The 14,268-nt window shown below is 47.2% G+C and overlaps 1 protein-coding gene across 7 annotated transcripts in view; it reads right to left on the bottom strand.

Annotated features, from left to right (window-relative positions):
- Positions 1 to 14,268, bottom strand: part of DIAPH2 (diaphanous related formin 2) — a 1,634,550-nt gene that overhangs the window by 1,255,273 nt on the left and 365,009 nt on the right. For all 7 annotated transcript variants that reach the window (XM_073589842.1, XM_073589844.1, XM_073589848.1 and 4 more), the window contains one exon: positions 4,555 to 4,673. In XM_073589842.1, the coding sequence (XP_073445943.1) occupies positions 4,555 to 4,673 (119 nt within the window). The remainder of the gene's footprint in view (positions 1 to 4,554; positions 4,674 to 14,268) is intronic.

Below are 14,268 nucleotides of genomic sequence, written 5' to 3'. Positions count from 1 at the left end.
GTACGTCCCATGCGCAACTTCCAGGCTGATAATTGCAAATTTGCCTCTAGTATTTGCTGATAAAGTGCTGCATTCATCTTTCCTTCAACTTTTATCAAGTTTCCTCTGCCTTTGTAGCTCACACCACCAAAACATCAACGATCCACCTCTGTGCTTTACAGTAGGAATGGTGTTCCTTTCATCATAGGCCTTGTTTACCTCTAACCAAATGTAATGTTTATGGTGGTGGTGAAAAAGTTTAATTGTGGTCTCATCACTCCAAATTACCTTGTTCCAGAAGTTTTGAGGCTTGTCTCTGTGCTGTTTTGCATATTGTAGGTGAGATACTTTGTGGCATTTCCACAGTAATGGCTTTCTTCTGGCGATTCGACCATGCAGCCCATTTTTCTTCAAGCAACATTGCTAGATTTCAGAGAGTCGTTCTTCAGCTGCTGTTATTTGTGGGTTTTTCTTTGCATCCGGAACAATTTTCCGGGCAGTTGTGGGCGAAATTTTTGTTGGTCTACCTAACCGTGGTTTTGGGTTTAGAGAGCCCCTGATTTTCCAGTTGCTAATCACCATTTGAACACTGCTGACTGGCATTATCAATTCCTTGGCTATCTTGTATCCCTTTCCTGTTTTATAGAGTTCAAGTACCTTTTCCCGTAGATCCGTTGTCAATTCTTGTGCTTTCTCCATGACTCACAATCCAAAAACGTCAGTGGCTGGATGAAAGATGCAAGAGTCTGTCTGGATCCCAGAATCTCATTCTGCTTTTATGTACACACACTGATTATAAGCAAACAGGTCACAGGTGAGGATGTTACCTTTAGTAGCCATTGAAACCCATTTGTGTCAACTACTGTGCATGTTATCAAGCCAAAATCACCAGGATATCTGAAATTTTGATCAGGGTCATTGGAATGTTTTGGGTTGTCATTATGATTTAGAAAGAGAAAACACAGTAGTTTGACAATAAATGGCTTCACCCAACCACTAACCATGAGTGCAGAAAAAGTTTTGGTGTTAACGTTCATATTCTCAGAAAAAGGCCAAAAAAGCAAAAATTCTGCCGGGGTATGTAAACTTTTGAGCACAACGGTATTATAGAGTATCTTTTATATTTTGGGTATTCTGCACATATTTTTCTTATATGTTGGATATTTCATACATATTTCAGAGTATTTCTTATATTTTGGGTGATCTGTAGATATATTGGAGTATTTCTTATATTTCTGATATTCTGAACATATTTGGGAGTGTTTCTCATATTTTGGGTATTCTGTATATATTTTGGAGTATTTCTTATATTTCGGGTACTCTGTACATATCATGGAGTATTTCTTATATTTCGGGTACTTTGTACATATCATGGAGTATTTCTTATATTTTGGGTATTTATTTATATAATTGCCTTGTAATGTTTTCAATTCTTGTTCTGTCCAGATGTCACCGTATCTCAGAATTCCAAGTCGAGGAATTTCACCGACGGCCATTTTGGGACACCCAAGTGATGGGTGTCTCAATAGGGAAACTGCTGCTGGTACCAACCTATTGCGCGGTACCATCAGCGGAATACCGTCACACCACACACACACACTCTATACACCGTACGCACCACACACACACTCTCACTCACACACTCATTCACACACTCACACTCACTCGCACACACTCACGCAGCCTCTGGCCTGGTACCACCAGCAGGACACCGTCGCACTGCACCTGCGTGAATTCCGCATTCTGCGCAGGAGCAGTGAATCTCGGCTGATCCCGGCGGCAGATGCGCGACGTGTCTACAGGCAGAGGAAGCCAGTCACATTAAAGGGGTTTTCCCATGAACAAAAGTTCATTTTAAAAATTGTCTGTGTCTGACCGTGTATGGAGCATACCACATCTCCTGGCCAGGGGAGGAAGAAAAACACAATACTGACATTACAGCAGGGGATACCAGAGGATTAAGTTTGTGAGGTAAAATATTCACTGACTGTTTTTAAACAATATTTTGCTTCACAAAATGTATCCTCTGGGATCTTCAGCTAGAATGTCAGTATTGTCTTTTGCTTCCTCCCCTGCCCAGGAGCTGTGGTATGTTCTGTACATGGTCAGACAGAGGGGTGAGAGAGACAGAGCACAGGGGGGAGACAGCTCAAATGGGACAGCACATGAGGGGAGAACACAGCACAGGAAGGAGAAAGACAGCAGACAAGGGGGATAGCACATGGGGTAGACAGGTCAAAGAAGAGAGCACAGAAGGGAGAAGTCAGCACATGGGGAAAGAGAGAGTGGATAGGTGGGTGAGCACATGGGGGGAGAAATTCTCAACACTGCAAAGCCTGCCCCCATCATGACATTACCGCCCTCCCGATGCTATCGTATCGGGCCACCATCTAGTTCTGTACATATTTTGGAGTATTTCTTATATTTTGGTTACTCTGCACATATTATGGAGTATTTCTTATATTTCGGGTACTTTGTACCTATTTTGGAGTATTTCTTATATTTCAGTTATTCTGCACATATTTTGGAGTATTTTTTATATTTCAGGTATTCTGTACATATTATGGAGTATTTCTTAGATTTTGTGTATTCTATACATAATATGGAGTATTTCTTAGATTTCAGGTATTCTGTACATATTATGGAGTATTGCATATATTTTGTGTATTCTGTCCATATTTTGGAGTATTTCTTATATTTCGAGCAATCTGCACATATTTCGGAGAATTTCTTATATTTTGGGTATTGTGTACATATTTTGGAGTATTTAAATTTGGGGTATTCTGTACATTTTTTGGAGAATGTCTTTTAGTCAACCCAGATGCTTTTACGCCTGAATTTAATACCCGTGAATTGTCCTCCCTAATCCCCGACATGGCGTCCTACAATTTGCATTACACATAAGTGATCTGTGGTCCTGGAGGTCTCCTCATTGTGAGATCAATGCTAACCATGTTTGCGGATTACCTGGCTTGCTGCATTCTCCATTGTGAGGACTCGATAGCTCTCGGCTCTCCTTTCATTACGGTAAAGTGGATAACACGGCGGCTTTCCTTCCCTCCGCGCCTCATGCAGAGGCGTTCGGTGGCTGCACAATGTAAATGTGTGGATGGATTGTGCGGCATACCTTGATCCATACTTATCAGCTCTTCCTGTTTACATAGACAGGATACAATCTAAATTGATTTCCTCCATAGTTGTGCACCCACCGGTGCCTACATTTCTAACATTATTTATTGTGCAAGGTTTTTGTTTTCAAGTTTTCAGATTTGTGCCGACACAAAACCCTGAAAACAACAGATTATCGCAAAATAGTGGAACAGCGGGAAATTTCTGATCTACCAGAGAGTGGAAGGCAAAGCTAAAATAATAATAAACCAACTGAACCCAAGGCAACAAGCAGCAGCGGCTGCTGATCAAGGAACGAACAAGCCCAAAGCCGGGCCAAGCGGTCCAAATTCAAAACCTGAGGTGACAACTGGGCCATGGTGCTCACTAGAATGGGCAGAGTAAGGCCTGGCTCAGCCCCATCCCGGACATGGTCTCACTTATGCACTTATGTAGACATTGCTGCAGCAAGTACTAACGATAAAGGGCCACAACTATACGGAACGCAGCGGCCTTTTCACTCTCCATAAAAGTCCAAACAGCGAGGGCGGCACCTGGAGGCGAACTGAAGCACAAGTCCTTCACATTCTGCATGGCTCAGGATCACTATAGCCCTGGGTCTCAGCCTGCTACCATTGATCGAACCTCTGCTGGAAAAACAAAAAAGGGGCTCCCTTCAGAACATGGTCCCTAAAGTCCAACAGAAGACAACCTCACATGGACAAGAAGAATTCTACCAAGGTGCTGGTTATTTGGGGCAATTATATCCGTTACTACCCATATGACCATCATCTAAGCTACACTGCCGCTATAATAGACACACAAAGAATATTTTAACACTTTCTCCATTGTCTGCAGATCAGACCAGATACATCTTCCACTGTCATTATGTGTCACATCCTTGGCATCTGATGTGTTTGATCTGCGTGTCACCTGACTGACGGCCTCCCGCAATACTGTCCTATGTAAACCCATCAGTCTTGTGCTTGGCAAGAGGTGCAAGCAGCGACTGATGGGAATTACCATCCCCGATAGTGTCTTTGGACCTAATGATTGAGGTGTGGTTGGGCCAGGAGAGTGATGATGAAGACGTGGGTCAAAAGACGGATGCCTCTCGTTTATCTGTTTAGGTGTTTTTAGCATTTAGTATCCAAGTTCCAATTTCTATGAGAACAGGAAAGAGGCAGATAATGGAAAATTCCAGAAAATGCCTGATATCAATCAGTACTAACCATGCCGCTCTGCACATCAGCACGACCCTTCCTAAAGAACAAAAACATACTGAAAAGTTACGTGTGAAGCTCAGAGCGATTATCTGTTTCCTGCCTCGTGTTCTCAGAACGGGACATCTCCAAGAATAAAGATACGGCCCCTAAAAGAAGGCAACTTCTCAGAAGTAACGCAATGTTTCCTAGAGTAAAACAACAATGGAATAATGGGAGGCGACAACAAACATCAGAAGGATATTCCATCTCGGCGCGAATGTCCCTGAGGCGGTGGGAAAGTTCCAGGAGGTCATCTTCTCTGTTCTCATCGAACACCTTTAACTGGATATCAAGCTCTTCATTTTCCTTTTCTTTTAGATGCTGAAAATCAAACAAAAAAAATTCTATTATAACCAAAGTGATATCAAATCCACGAGGAACCAAACATAGAAGGAAATACAGCAAACCATCAACAACTGAGACGGGTCGTCTGATGGAGATGAGATCTGGGACACACACACAGAAGATGCGACTATGATGACTCAGACGAGGCGTAATATGGCCCCAGTAGGGACCCCATGTCCTGCTGTCTGTGCCCCCAATCTCACAGGTTTCTAATTCTGCATTAAATGGAATCCAAGAGAAGATAATTTTAAGATTTCATGGCAGATCTCGGAGTAATCTGCAGTGGAGACGTCTCTACCACCCGAGGTTTTTGTTACATTTTTATAACTTTTTGCAAATTTAAATTTTTAAAACATGACAATAATTTGCTGTGTTACTAGACAGGCGACTGCAGCGTTTTCATTTACCGCAAAGGTAATCTCACACATTTCTCCTTTTTAAATGTCACAGTCAAATAAGAACAAAGATTTGTTGTGTAGTTTTCTGATGTAAAACTACTTGAAATGTTGCAAATTATTAAGAAAACTCAAGATTTCCACTTTTCCCAGCCATCTCTGTGCACGTTTTGAAACTGGGGGAGCTCAGGCAGGATGGGGCGTGGCTAAGCACAATGAACTCCAATAATCTATGTGGAGTTTCTAAAACAGCACTTCCTGCCATGGTTCAAGAGGTAGAACCGTGCTTTCCGCAGCAAGATCATTGTCATGCATGATAATGCACCGTCTCATGCTGCAAATAACACATCTGCATCTCTGGCTGCTATGGGCACAAAAGAGGACAAACTTATGGTGTGGCCACCATCTTCCCCTGACCTCAACCCCATTGAGAACCTCTGGAGCATCATCAAAAGGAGTGTCTATGATGGCGGGAGGCAGTTCACATCTAAGCAACAGCTCTAGGAGGGTATTCTGTCCACATGCAAAACAACTGAAGCACAAACCATCCAAAAACTGACAAATTCAATGGACGAGAGAGTTCAGAAGCTTCTTTCGAACAAGGGGTCCTATGTGCAAATGTAACATCACCTAGAATAAAGTTTTGACTTGAAAACTGTTTGATTTCATTTTGTAATAAGCTGATAATGCTTATAATTTCACAATTGACCATTTTTTGTTCAAAAATAAAAAAAAAAAGGTTGAAAACTCTGCTGTGCATAATAATTTGGAACATGCATTTTGAGTGTTTCCTATTTTTAAAAATATACTGTTTTCATAGGCAGTTTGTTCAAAAACATTGCAATTATACTAGAATATTAGATGACTGGAAAATAACAATGACTGCAATTCATATTGGTAATTTAGAGAAAATATGAGGAAATATTTTTTGCATAATAATTTGGAACACAGTGTATAGTAGGATGGCCCCACAGGCTATTTATATAAAAAATAATGTTTATACTCACCTCATCCTGATTCCCGGCACTGCAGCCTGTAGAGTGGCAAGACAATGACATAATCGCGCCCCCTGCATGAGCACGCTGGGGTCTCACAAGCCGTGGTCTGCAATTTATGAGACAGACTGATGCGTGTGGCCGTTCTACTGCCGGCCGCATCACAGCATAGCAGACATGGCCGTGTGCATCCATCAGGCGGCCGGCCTTACACAGCTGCTGGGGTAGTGGCCCGGGGGGGCATTTGCCTCCCTGCCACCTGGGCCAGCCAGCCCCTGTGCAGCAGGCTGGCACATTTGAGGCAGGCCGGCATATCTGGAGCAGGCCAGCACATCTGCGGAAGGCTGGCACATCTGGGGCAGGCTTGGTCATCTGGGGCAGGTTGACACATCCTGCAGCAGGCCAGCACATCTGGAGCAGACTGGTACATCTGTGGCAGGCCAGCACATTTGGAGCACTCTGGTACATCTGGAGCAGGCTGGTACATCGGTGTCAGTCAAGCACATCTGAGGCAGGCTGGTACATCTGCGGCCGGTCGGCACATTTAGGGCAGGCCAGCAAATCTGTGGCAGGCTGGTACATCTGCGGCGAGTCGGCACATTTGGGGCAGGCCGACACATCTGGGGCAAGGCAGCACATCTGGGGCATGCCGGCACATCTGGGGCAGGCCGTTACATCTGGAGCAGGTCACACATCTGGGGCAGGCCGGTACAGCTGCGGAAGGCCGATACATCTGCGGCAGGCCGATACAGCTGGGGAAGGCGGGCACTTCTGCGGCAGGCCAGTACATCAACGTGTGAGCTGCCTACAGAGTGACAGACACTGAAGTGCAGAAAGAAGAGAATCTCCCTTCATCGTGTAACAACGTATCACTTTGTGTCCAGTAGGACGTGCTGGATGTAAGAAACTTTAATCGGGCACAAGATGCTGGATGTCAGAGGAGCCTGGCTCTGCAGACCCCGGTCTCCTATCTTTCCCAATACTCAGGCAGACAATGACAAAGAAGGTTCACTCACAGTGCCATGAGCGCACTCCCGACTCGTCAGGTGACAACCCTGAGAAGTATATTGGAGGTTTTCCAGGGTTCATTTGGGGACATGGTGATTTCCACCATGTGGTGTTGTCACATGATTTTATCTCCTTATAGCAGGCCAGAAGGACGCCAGAAATCCAGAAGGAGGCCAGAAGGAAGCCAGAACAAGGCCAGAAGGAGGCCAGAAAGAAGCAAGAAGGAGGCCAGAAAGGGGCCAGGATGAGGCCACAATGAAGCCAGAAGGAGGCCAGAATCAGGACAGAAGAAGGCCAGAAAGAAGCCACAACAAGCCAAAAGGAGACCAGAAAGGGCTCAGAAGGAGGCCAGAACGATGCTTTCATAGACTTACATTGAGCACTTGTGACCATTAGCTGTGACAAATCGGGAGTGGAGCGGCACTGGAAACAGCAGAAGATGACGGCTGGTAAGATTAATATCAGGCGCAGGGTACATGGACTGGGGACACTGCTTCAGGGCAGAACTACAAAGACAGGCCGGAGTGCAGCTTTACATCAGAGTGAATAGACATTGATGGCAATATTGATGAAATGTTACTTTCTTCTGGGCCCCGATAGTACCGCCCTCCTGACCATGTGTCACTACCAGTTCTGGTAGACTGTGTGTGGCAGAGGGGTCTTCACACAGCAGCACACAGGGGGATAATGCTCTGCACCCCATGTAGTCTGTGTACTGACCCACTGAAAACAGGCATTGCACTTGTCACTTGCAAAATGAAAAGTTAAAGGGAACCTGTCAGCAGGATTGTGCTCAGTAAGGCCGGTTACACACTAGCGTTTGCGTCCGCAGCGTAGGCTGCGTTCTTCTTCCCTCAGGATCCGCCTATTTCCGCATGCATCCTGCGTACCTATATTTAACATGTTGCGTCAAAACGACGCAAGGGAATGCATCCGCATAGAACACATGCAGGTGTGGACTGGTACTGAAATTCAGCTCTGGCATTTGCAATCACACAGGCCCATGCTATCCACCTCTACAAGCACCAGATGGGATATATTACTAATATTACCCTGGATGGAGGAAAGCAAGATTTACTACAAGATCAATATTTCTAATGATACCCGGGCCTGCTGGGTAAGTGACAGAGTCAACGACTTTGTGCTCTGTCACAACTGTTAACTGTCTTGAGAACCCTGATTCTGTTAACAATGTAGCAGACAAGGCAGCCCATGACCAGACAGGCCCTTCTGGCATTTGCCAGAATTGCCAAATGGCCAGTCTGGCCCTGAACACATGTCACAGCGTACACAATGTTAAATATAGGTACGCAGGATGCATGCGGAAGTAGGCGGATCTTAAGGGAAGAAGTACGCAGCCCTACGCTGTGGATACAAATGCTAGTGTGTAACCGGCCTAACTACAGACAGTGTTTGCTCGGTGCCGTTATACTGATTACAATGATACCTGGTGATGAAATAAGTCTTGTGGTTGTTGTGTAATCTGGATTTGTAGTTTTCAGTTAATGAGCTGCCCGTGCTCTGAGGCAGGGCTGTGGGCGTAGTCTTATCTTCCTGCTCTAGGCCAGAGAAACCAAGGAAACACCTGCCCACAGGCCATCCTCAGCTATGCCCACAGGCCACTCATAGCCCCGCCCAAAACAAACATCCCTCACCATAGAAATATGCTGTTTGTGCTTCGGGGTGGACTGTGGGCGGGGCTGTGGAATGTCGGTGGGCAGGGCTGTGGGCAACCTGTGGGTGGGGCTTTGGATGGCCTGTGGGCGGGGCTGTGGGCAGGTCTCTCCTTGGCTTTTCCTTGGTTTCTCTGACTTAGAGCAGGAAGATAATACTCCGCCCACAGCCGTGGCCCGGAGGACGAGCATCTCATTAACTGACAACTTCTAACACTGATTACACAAGAACCACAAGATGTTAATCACTACAATGGCGCCAACCTGACAGTGTCTGTAGTCACTAAGCACAATCCTTACAATAGGTTCCCTTTAAGTTGAGTAAATAATCAATGTGAAGTCATAAGACATTGTTTACAATGTATAAAATATAAGACGAAAACATAAACTGCCCCCCCACACCTCATAAGGTGGTGACTCGATTTCTCAGAGAAATTTAAGAGTTGTAGAACGACAGAGCCGGCGAGCGAAGGAGCGGACAGAAAGCCGTTCAACATAAGCAGGAGTCTAGATGACACAGAACACATTAGGCATAAATATATCCACGATTTATTCAATCAGGGAAGCAGCATTTATGGCCATCTCCATTTACATTGTCGACTCGGCGCTCGCTGGTAAACAATAATGGGTCGCCCTCACACCCAGGGCAGAGGGGTACTCGGTACCGGACCGGTGTCAGGGGGATGTGTCACAGCAGCGGTGACCCGGTCCGTGGCCCTGGGCACCCAATATCAATGGAGGTGATGTCAATAGTGTTATAGCTTAGTTGAATAGTTTGTGACGCCACCCGTGTTGTTTGGCAAGTAAGATGTTGAGCCAACGCTGCGTGCAGATCCGCTGGGACTGGTGGTGTGGTGCAGCAAAGATGGTGTAGCTCCCCACAGGTGGAGCTGTAGTTCCAGGGCAGTGTGGGTGCAATGGATGAGGAGAGGCGCAGAATGGTATAGATGCTGGTACCCAGATGTAGCGGTGCTGAAGGTGCTAGGACGAATGAATGGAGGACACCAGGGCTTGCAGTTTCAAAGCTTTACTCACAGTTCGTGGTACCCACTGGTGCCCGCCTCCGTGCAGTGTCCTCCGGGGTAGAGACTCAATCAACCTCCCGGCCAAGTCAGGGTTCCCCTCTCCAACACTCCGCCATCATGTGCCTTTCCTGAACAACTCCTCTATTGCGCCTTTTAATGAGAAGAGCTCCAGTACTGTAGTTCTCTGGAATTCCTCCTGTCAGATGTTCCTAGAACCTTACTTGTATGACAGACAGCTGTAGCCTCTATCGGGGACTCCTCTCAGAGTCCTGGCTCGCAAATCGGTTGCTGTTGTGTCCCAAGTCTTGGATGGGAGTAGTGCATTTACAGCCAACTACTCCACCGGTGTCTGCTGCAGAACCATAAGTGTCCATACAACCTCGGGGACCGGGCCCCGGCCTTGCGCTGAGAACCTATAGACAGGGTTCCTCTTCCAACCCACAACTCCTCTCTGTTCTCCTACTCCTTCGTTACACGCTGTTCCTTCTCTCTCTTATGAAAGCTTAGGTTGCAGTTCTACGTCTCTTTCTCCTTCTGTTCTCTTTCCCGTGCCAGCTGGCTCAAGTCACTGAGGCAGCTGCAGCACTCCTTCCTCCATCCCTCTTCCAGGGATCCTCATTCCTGTCTGAGTGACTTCCTATTCCTCTGACCTTCTGTCAGACTGACCTACAATTCTAAACCTTCCCTCTCTTTTATACTAACTCCACCCACCTCCCAGCAGATCTCGTGTTATGAAGCAGGGTTCCACGAAGGGTGCTCTGCTACCCCCAGCCTGAAGCAGCTATGTGGACCTACTGAACTATCCTGTGTGTCGGATGCAGGTGTTGGAGAGTGGAAAGGAGTTCCCAACTTACCTAGTTGATGGGGCACACCTTAGGAGAAGGTGCAGTACCTCTGTGGCGACTGAGCCTCAGGGGCGCCACATACCCCCCGTTAAACACAGCACGTCCACGGGCTGCAAGATAACAAAGTAGACAGCAAAGAAACATACAAAAATTTTGTAATGCATAACAACTTTTCTTATACTAATCTTCCTAGTATAGGAGGTATTCATCTTGAACGTTACAAACAATTCTATCTTAGATTCTATCTAAACTTTTTAATTCTAAGCGCAATTCTTAATTCAAAGTGCTATTCTCTGTAACACATTTTCTCTCATTTTTCTCTCTCTCTAGTACACATTTATTTTTCTACTTTCACTGTCTCTTCTAGACGCAAGACACTGACCGCAAATACCTGGTCTGTCACCTGTCTACTTTCAATTCTTAATTCACATCACTCATCTCTATATCAGACATTCCTAATTCTTCTATAAAAGCCATTTCTCAGTTACTAATACTCAATAAACACATTATCAAATACTTCACAGTAAAACATTCAACAGTTATTCTTGTAAGGTGCTGGACACCGCTCCCAGCCGGGATCTCTTGCAGTGTCCTTTGAGGTAGACATCATCTTCGAAAAGTGTCCATGCAAAAACATTATCTTCGCAAAGAGTCTCTAAATGTAAAACCAAGAGAGGGCACCTAAAGAGGTGCAACTATTTACAATAAAAGTTTTTGGATCACTCCAAGTTCATGATCGCTAGTTTAAATTGTGAAAACGCTGCCATTGCAAAAACTAGGCAACAAAAGTGCTACCAGAAAAACAAAACATGATAGCAAAAAGGCACAACTGGTGCAAACAAACCCTCCTGGGCAACGAGATTCACTGTAAATTTTCGAGTGCTGGTCCCCTCCTGGGGTTCTGGAAGCCGAACTGGAACTGTCCTCATCCTGATTCTGGCTGGTTGCTTGACAGCTCTGGTGCTGCGGCACTACCTTCAGGGGTTCCGGTGTTCCCCCCGGGGACTGGTATCCCAGTCCCAGACCAGATCTAGCATGACCTGGCCAGCCACTGCGACCGTGGTGCACCCCAGGGCCTTCCCAGTTGTTGGGACATCAGACGTACCTGGGGCCTCCTGGCGGTGTGGTGTCTGCTCCGGTGCAGCGGTAGCAGGTACCGGTGGAGCAGGTACTGCAGGCGTGGGCCTCTCTGTGATGCGCTGCCGTCTCAGCTGCTCCAAGGCCTCCTGTCTCAGCTGCAGACGGGTGGTCAGCTTGACTATTTCTTCTTCTAGCTACTGGCGGTTCATTCCAGAGTTCGGGTTGGAGCCGTCAGCCATGGCGCCAGGGAGATCCGTTTCCCCGCGCTCCGCAGGCCTCCTTCCCTCACTCTCCAAAATGGCGTTCTTCCTGCCTTGGCCCCCTTCTCGCCACTGGCTTCTCCTGCTCCTCCTTCCGGGGGCGGCGTCTTCTTCCAGCGCCTCCATATCAAGTCAGTATACGAACCCCTCGGGGGGTGGGCCATGTCGCTGTCACATAGTAATTCAGGCAGGGAAGGCCCAATACTCTTCGCGGTCTTTTCCTAGCACCTCCCATCTCTTCACGCCCTTCTTCTCCGCGCCAGCGGCCATTTCTAATGTCCATTTTACAGTTTATTAAATCAGGTCTTCTGCACATTTTCAAAAGCACAAAGTCTCACAAATCTCAGGCGCACAGAACCCGATGGCAACGGGTCTCGTCATCCTGTTCGTGACACCAAAAATTGGGTCGCCCTCACACCCAGGGCAGCGGGGTACTCGGTACCGGGCCGGTGTCAGGGGGATGTGTCACAGCAGCGGTGACCCGGTCCGTGGCCCTGGGCGCCCAATATCAATGGCGGTGATGTCAATAGTGTTATAGCTTAGTTGAATAGTTCGTGACGCCACCCGTGGTGTTTGGCAAGTAAGATCTTGAGCCAACGCTGCGTGCAGATCCGCTGGGACTGGTGGTGTGGTGCAGCAAAGATGGTGTAGCTCCCCACAGGTGGAGCTGTAGTCCCAGGGCAGTGTGGGTACAATGGATGAGGAGAGGCGCAGAATGGTATAGATGCTGGTACCCAGATGTAGCGGTGCTGAAGGTGCTAGCGACGAATGAATGGAGGACACCAGGGCTTGCAGTTTCAAAGCTTTACTCACAGTTTGTGGTACCCACTGGTGCCCGCCTCCGTGCAGTATCCTCCGGGGTAGAGACTCAATCAACCTCCCGGCCAAGTCAGGGTTCTCCTCTCCAACACTCCGCCAACATGTGCCTTTCCTGAACAACTCCTCTATTGCGCCTTTTAATGTGAAGAGCTCCAGTACCGTAGTTCTCTGGAATTCCTCCTGTCACATGTTCCTAGAACCTTACTTGTATGACAGACAGCTGTAGCCTCTATCGGGGACTCCTCTCAGAGTCCTGGCTCGCAAATCGGTTGCTGTTGTGTCCCAAGTCTTGGATGGGAGTAGTGCATTTACAGCCAACTACTCCACCGGTGTCTGCTGCAGAACCATAAGTGTCCATACAACCTCGGGGACCGGGCCCCGGCCTTGCGCTGAGAACCTATAGGCAGGGTTCCTCTTCCAACCCACAAATTCTCTCTGTTCTCCTACTCCTTCGTTCCGCACTGTTCCTTCTCTCTGTTATGGAAGCTTAGGATGCAGTTCTACGTCTCTTTCTCCTTCTGTTCTTTTTCCCGTGCCAGCTGGCTCAGGTCACTGAGGCAGCTGCAGCACTCCTTCCTCCATCCCTCTTCCAGGGATCCTCATTCCTGTCTGAGTGACTTCCTACTCCTCTGACCTTCTGTCAGACTGACCTACAATTCTAAACCTTCCCTCTCTTTTATACTAACTCCACCCACCTCCCAGCACATCTCGTGTTACGAAGCAGGGTTCCACGAAGGGTGCTCTGCTACCCCCAGCCTGAAGCTGCTATGTGGACCTACTGAACTATCCTGTGTGTGGGATGCAGGTGTTGGAGTGTGGAAAGGAGTTCCCAACTTGCCTAGTTGGTGGGCCACTACAACTTAGGAGAAGGTGCAGTACCTCTGTGGCGACTGAGCCTCAGGGGCGCCACAATAACGTTAAAGGAAAAGGTGGACTGAACTCAGAGCCGTCGCCATGAAGATCTCAGCCGGGATCTGATCCCAGGCTGTCATCAGTCCCTGCCATGTATCTGCTCCAATGAGCTGTAATTTATCCCCCGAGCATTGGACCAACCAAAAAGAAGGAAAGATTATGCTAGGAGACGACGGCAACTTTAATATTTCTCTACTGGAATGTGACAAGGAGAGGAAATGAAGATAAGAAATGTCCAACACCCCGCTGCCCCCGCAGGAGCCATGTACTGTGGGGTTCGGACAGATGTAAATGGCTACAATCAACAACACAATCTGGATGGAAATGTCATTACACAAAGAACTCAGGACAAACGATCTGTGTACCTGGACGGCACCGAATGTATGGGCGATAATTGAATAACATGTAAATTACGGGATCTACGGGAAGAAATAAGCTTCATGGGTCCTAATGAGGGGTCTGCTACCCCACGACCTCCAGTCATATGTTAATTGTGGTGCTGCTGTCATTTCAGGGTCAAAGGACCTAATGTGACTGCAAATATGCAAATTGCCTCTTC

Source organism: Dendrobates tinctorius, unplaced genomic scaffold, assembly GCF_039654945.1.
Source record: "Dendrobates tinctorius isolate UK_male_01 unplaced genomic scaffold, ASM3965494v1 ptg000114l, whole genome shotgun sequence".
Classification (NCBI taxonomy): domain Eukaryota; kingdom Metazoa; phylum Chordata; class Amphibia; order Anura; family Dendrobatidae; genus Dendrobates; species Dendrobates tinctorius.
The sequence above is the reverse complement of the archived record's forward strand: the minus strand, read 5'-3'. Positions and strand labels throughout refer to the sequence as shown.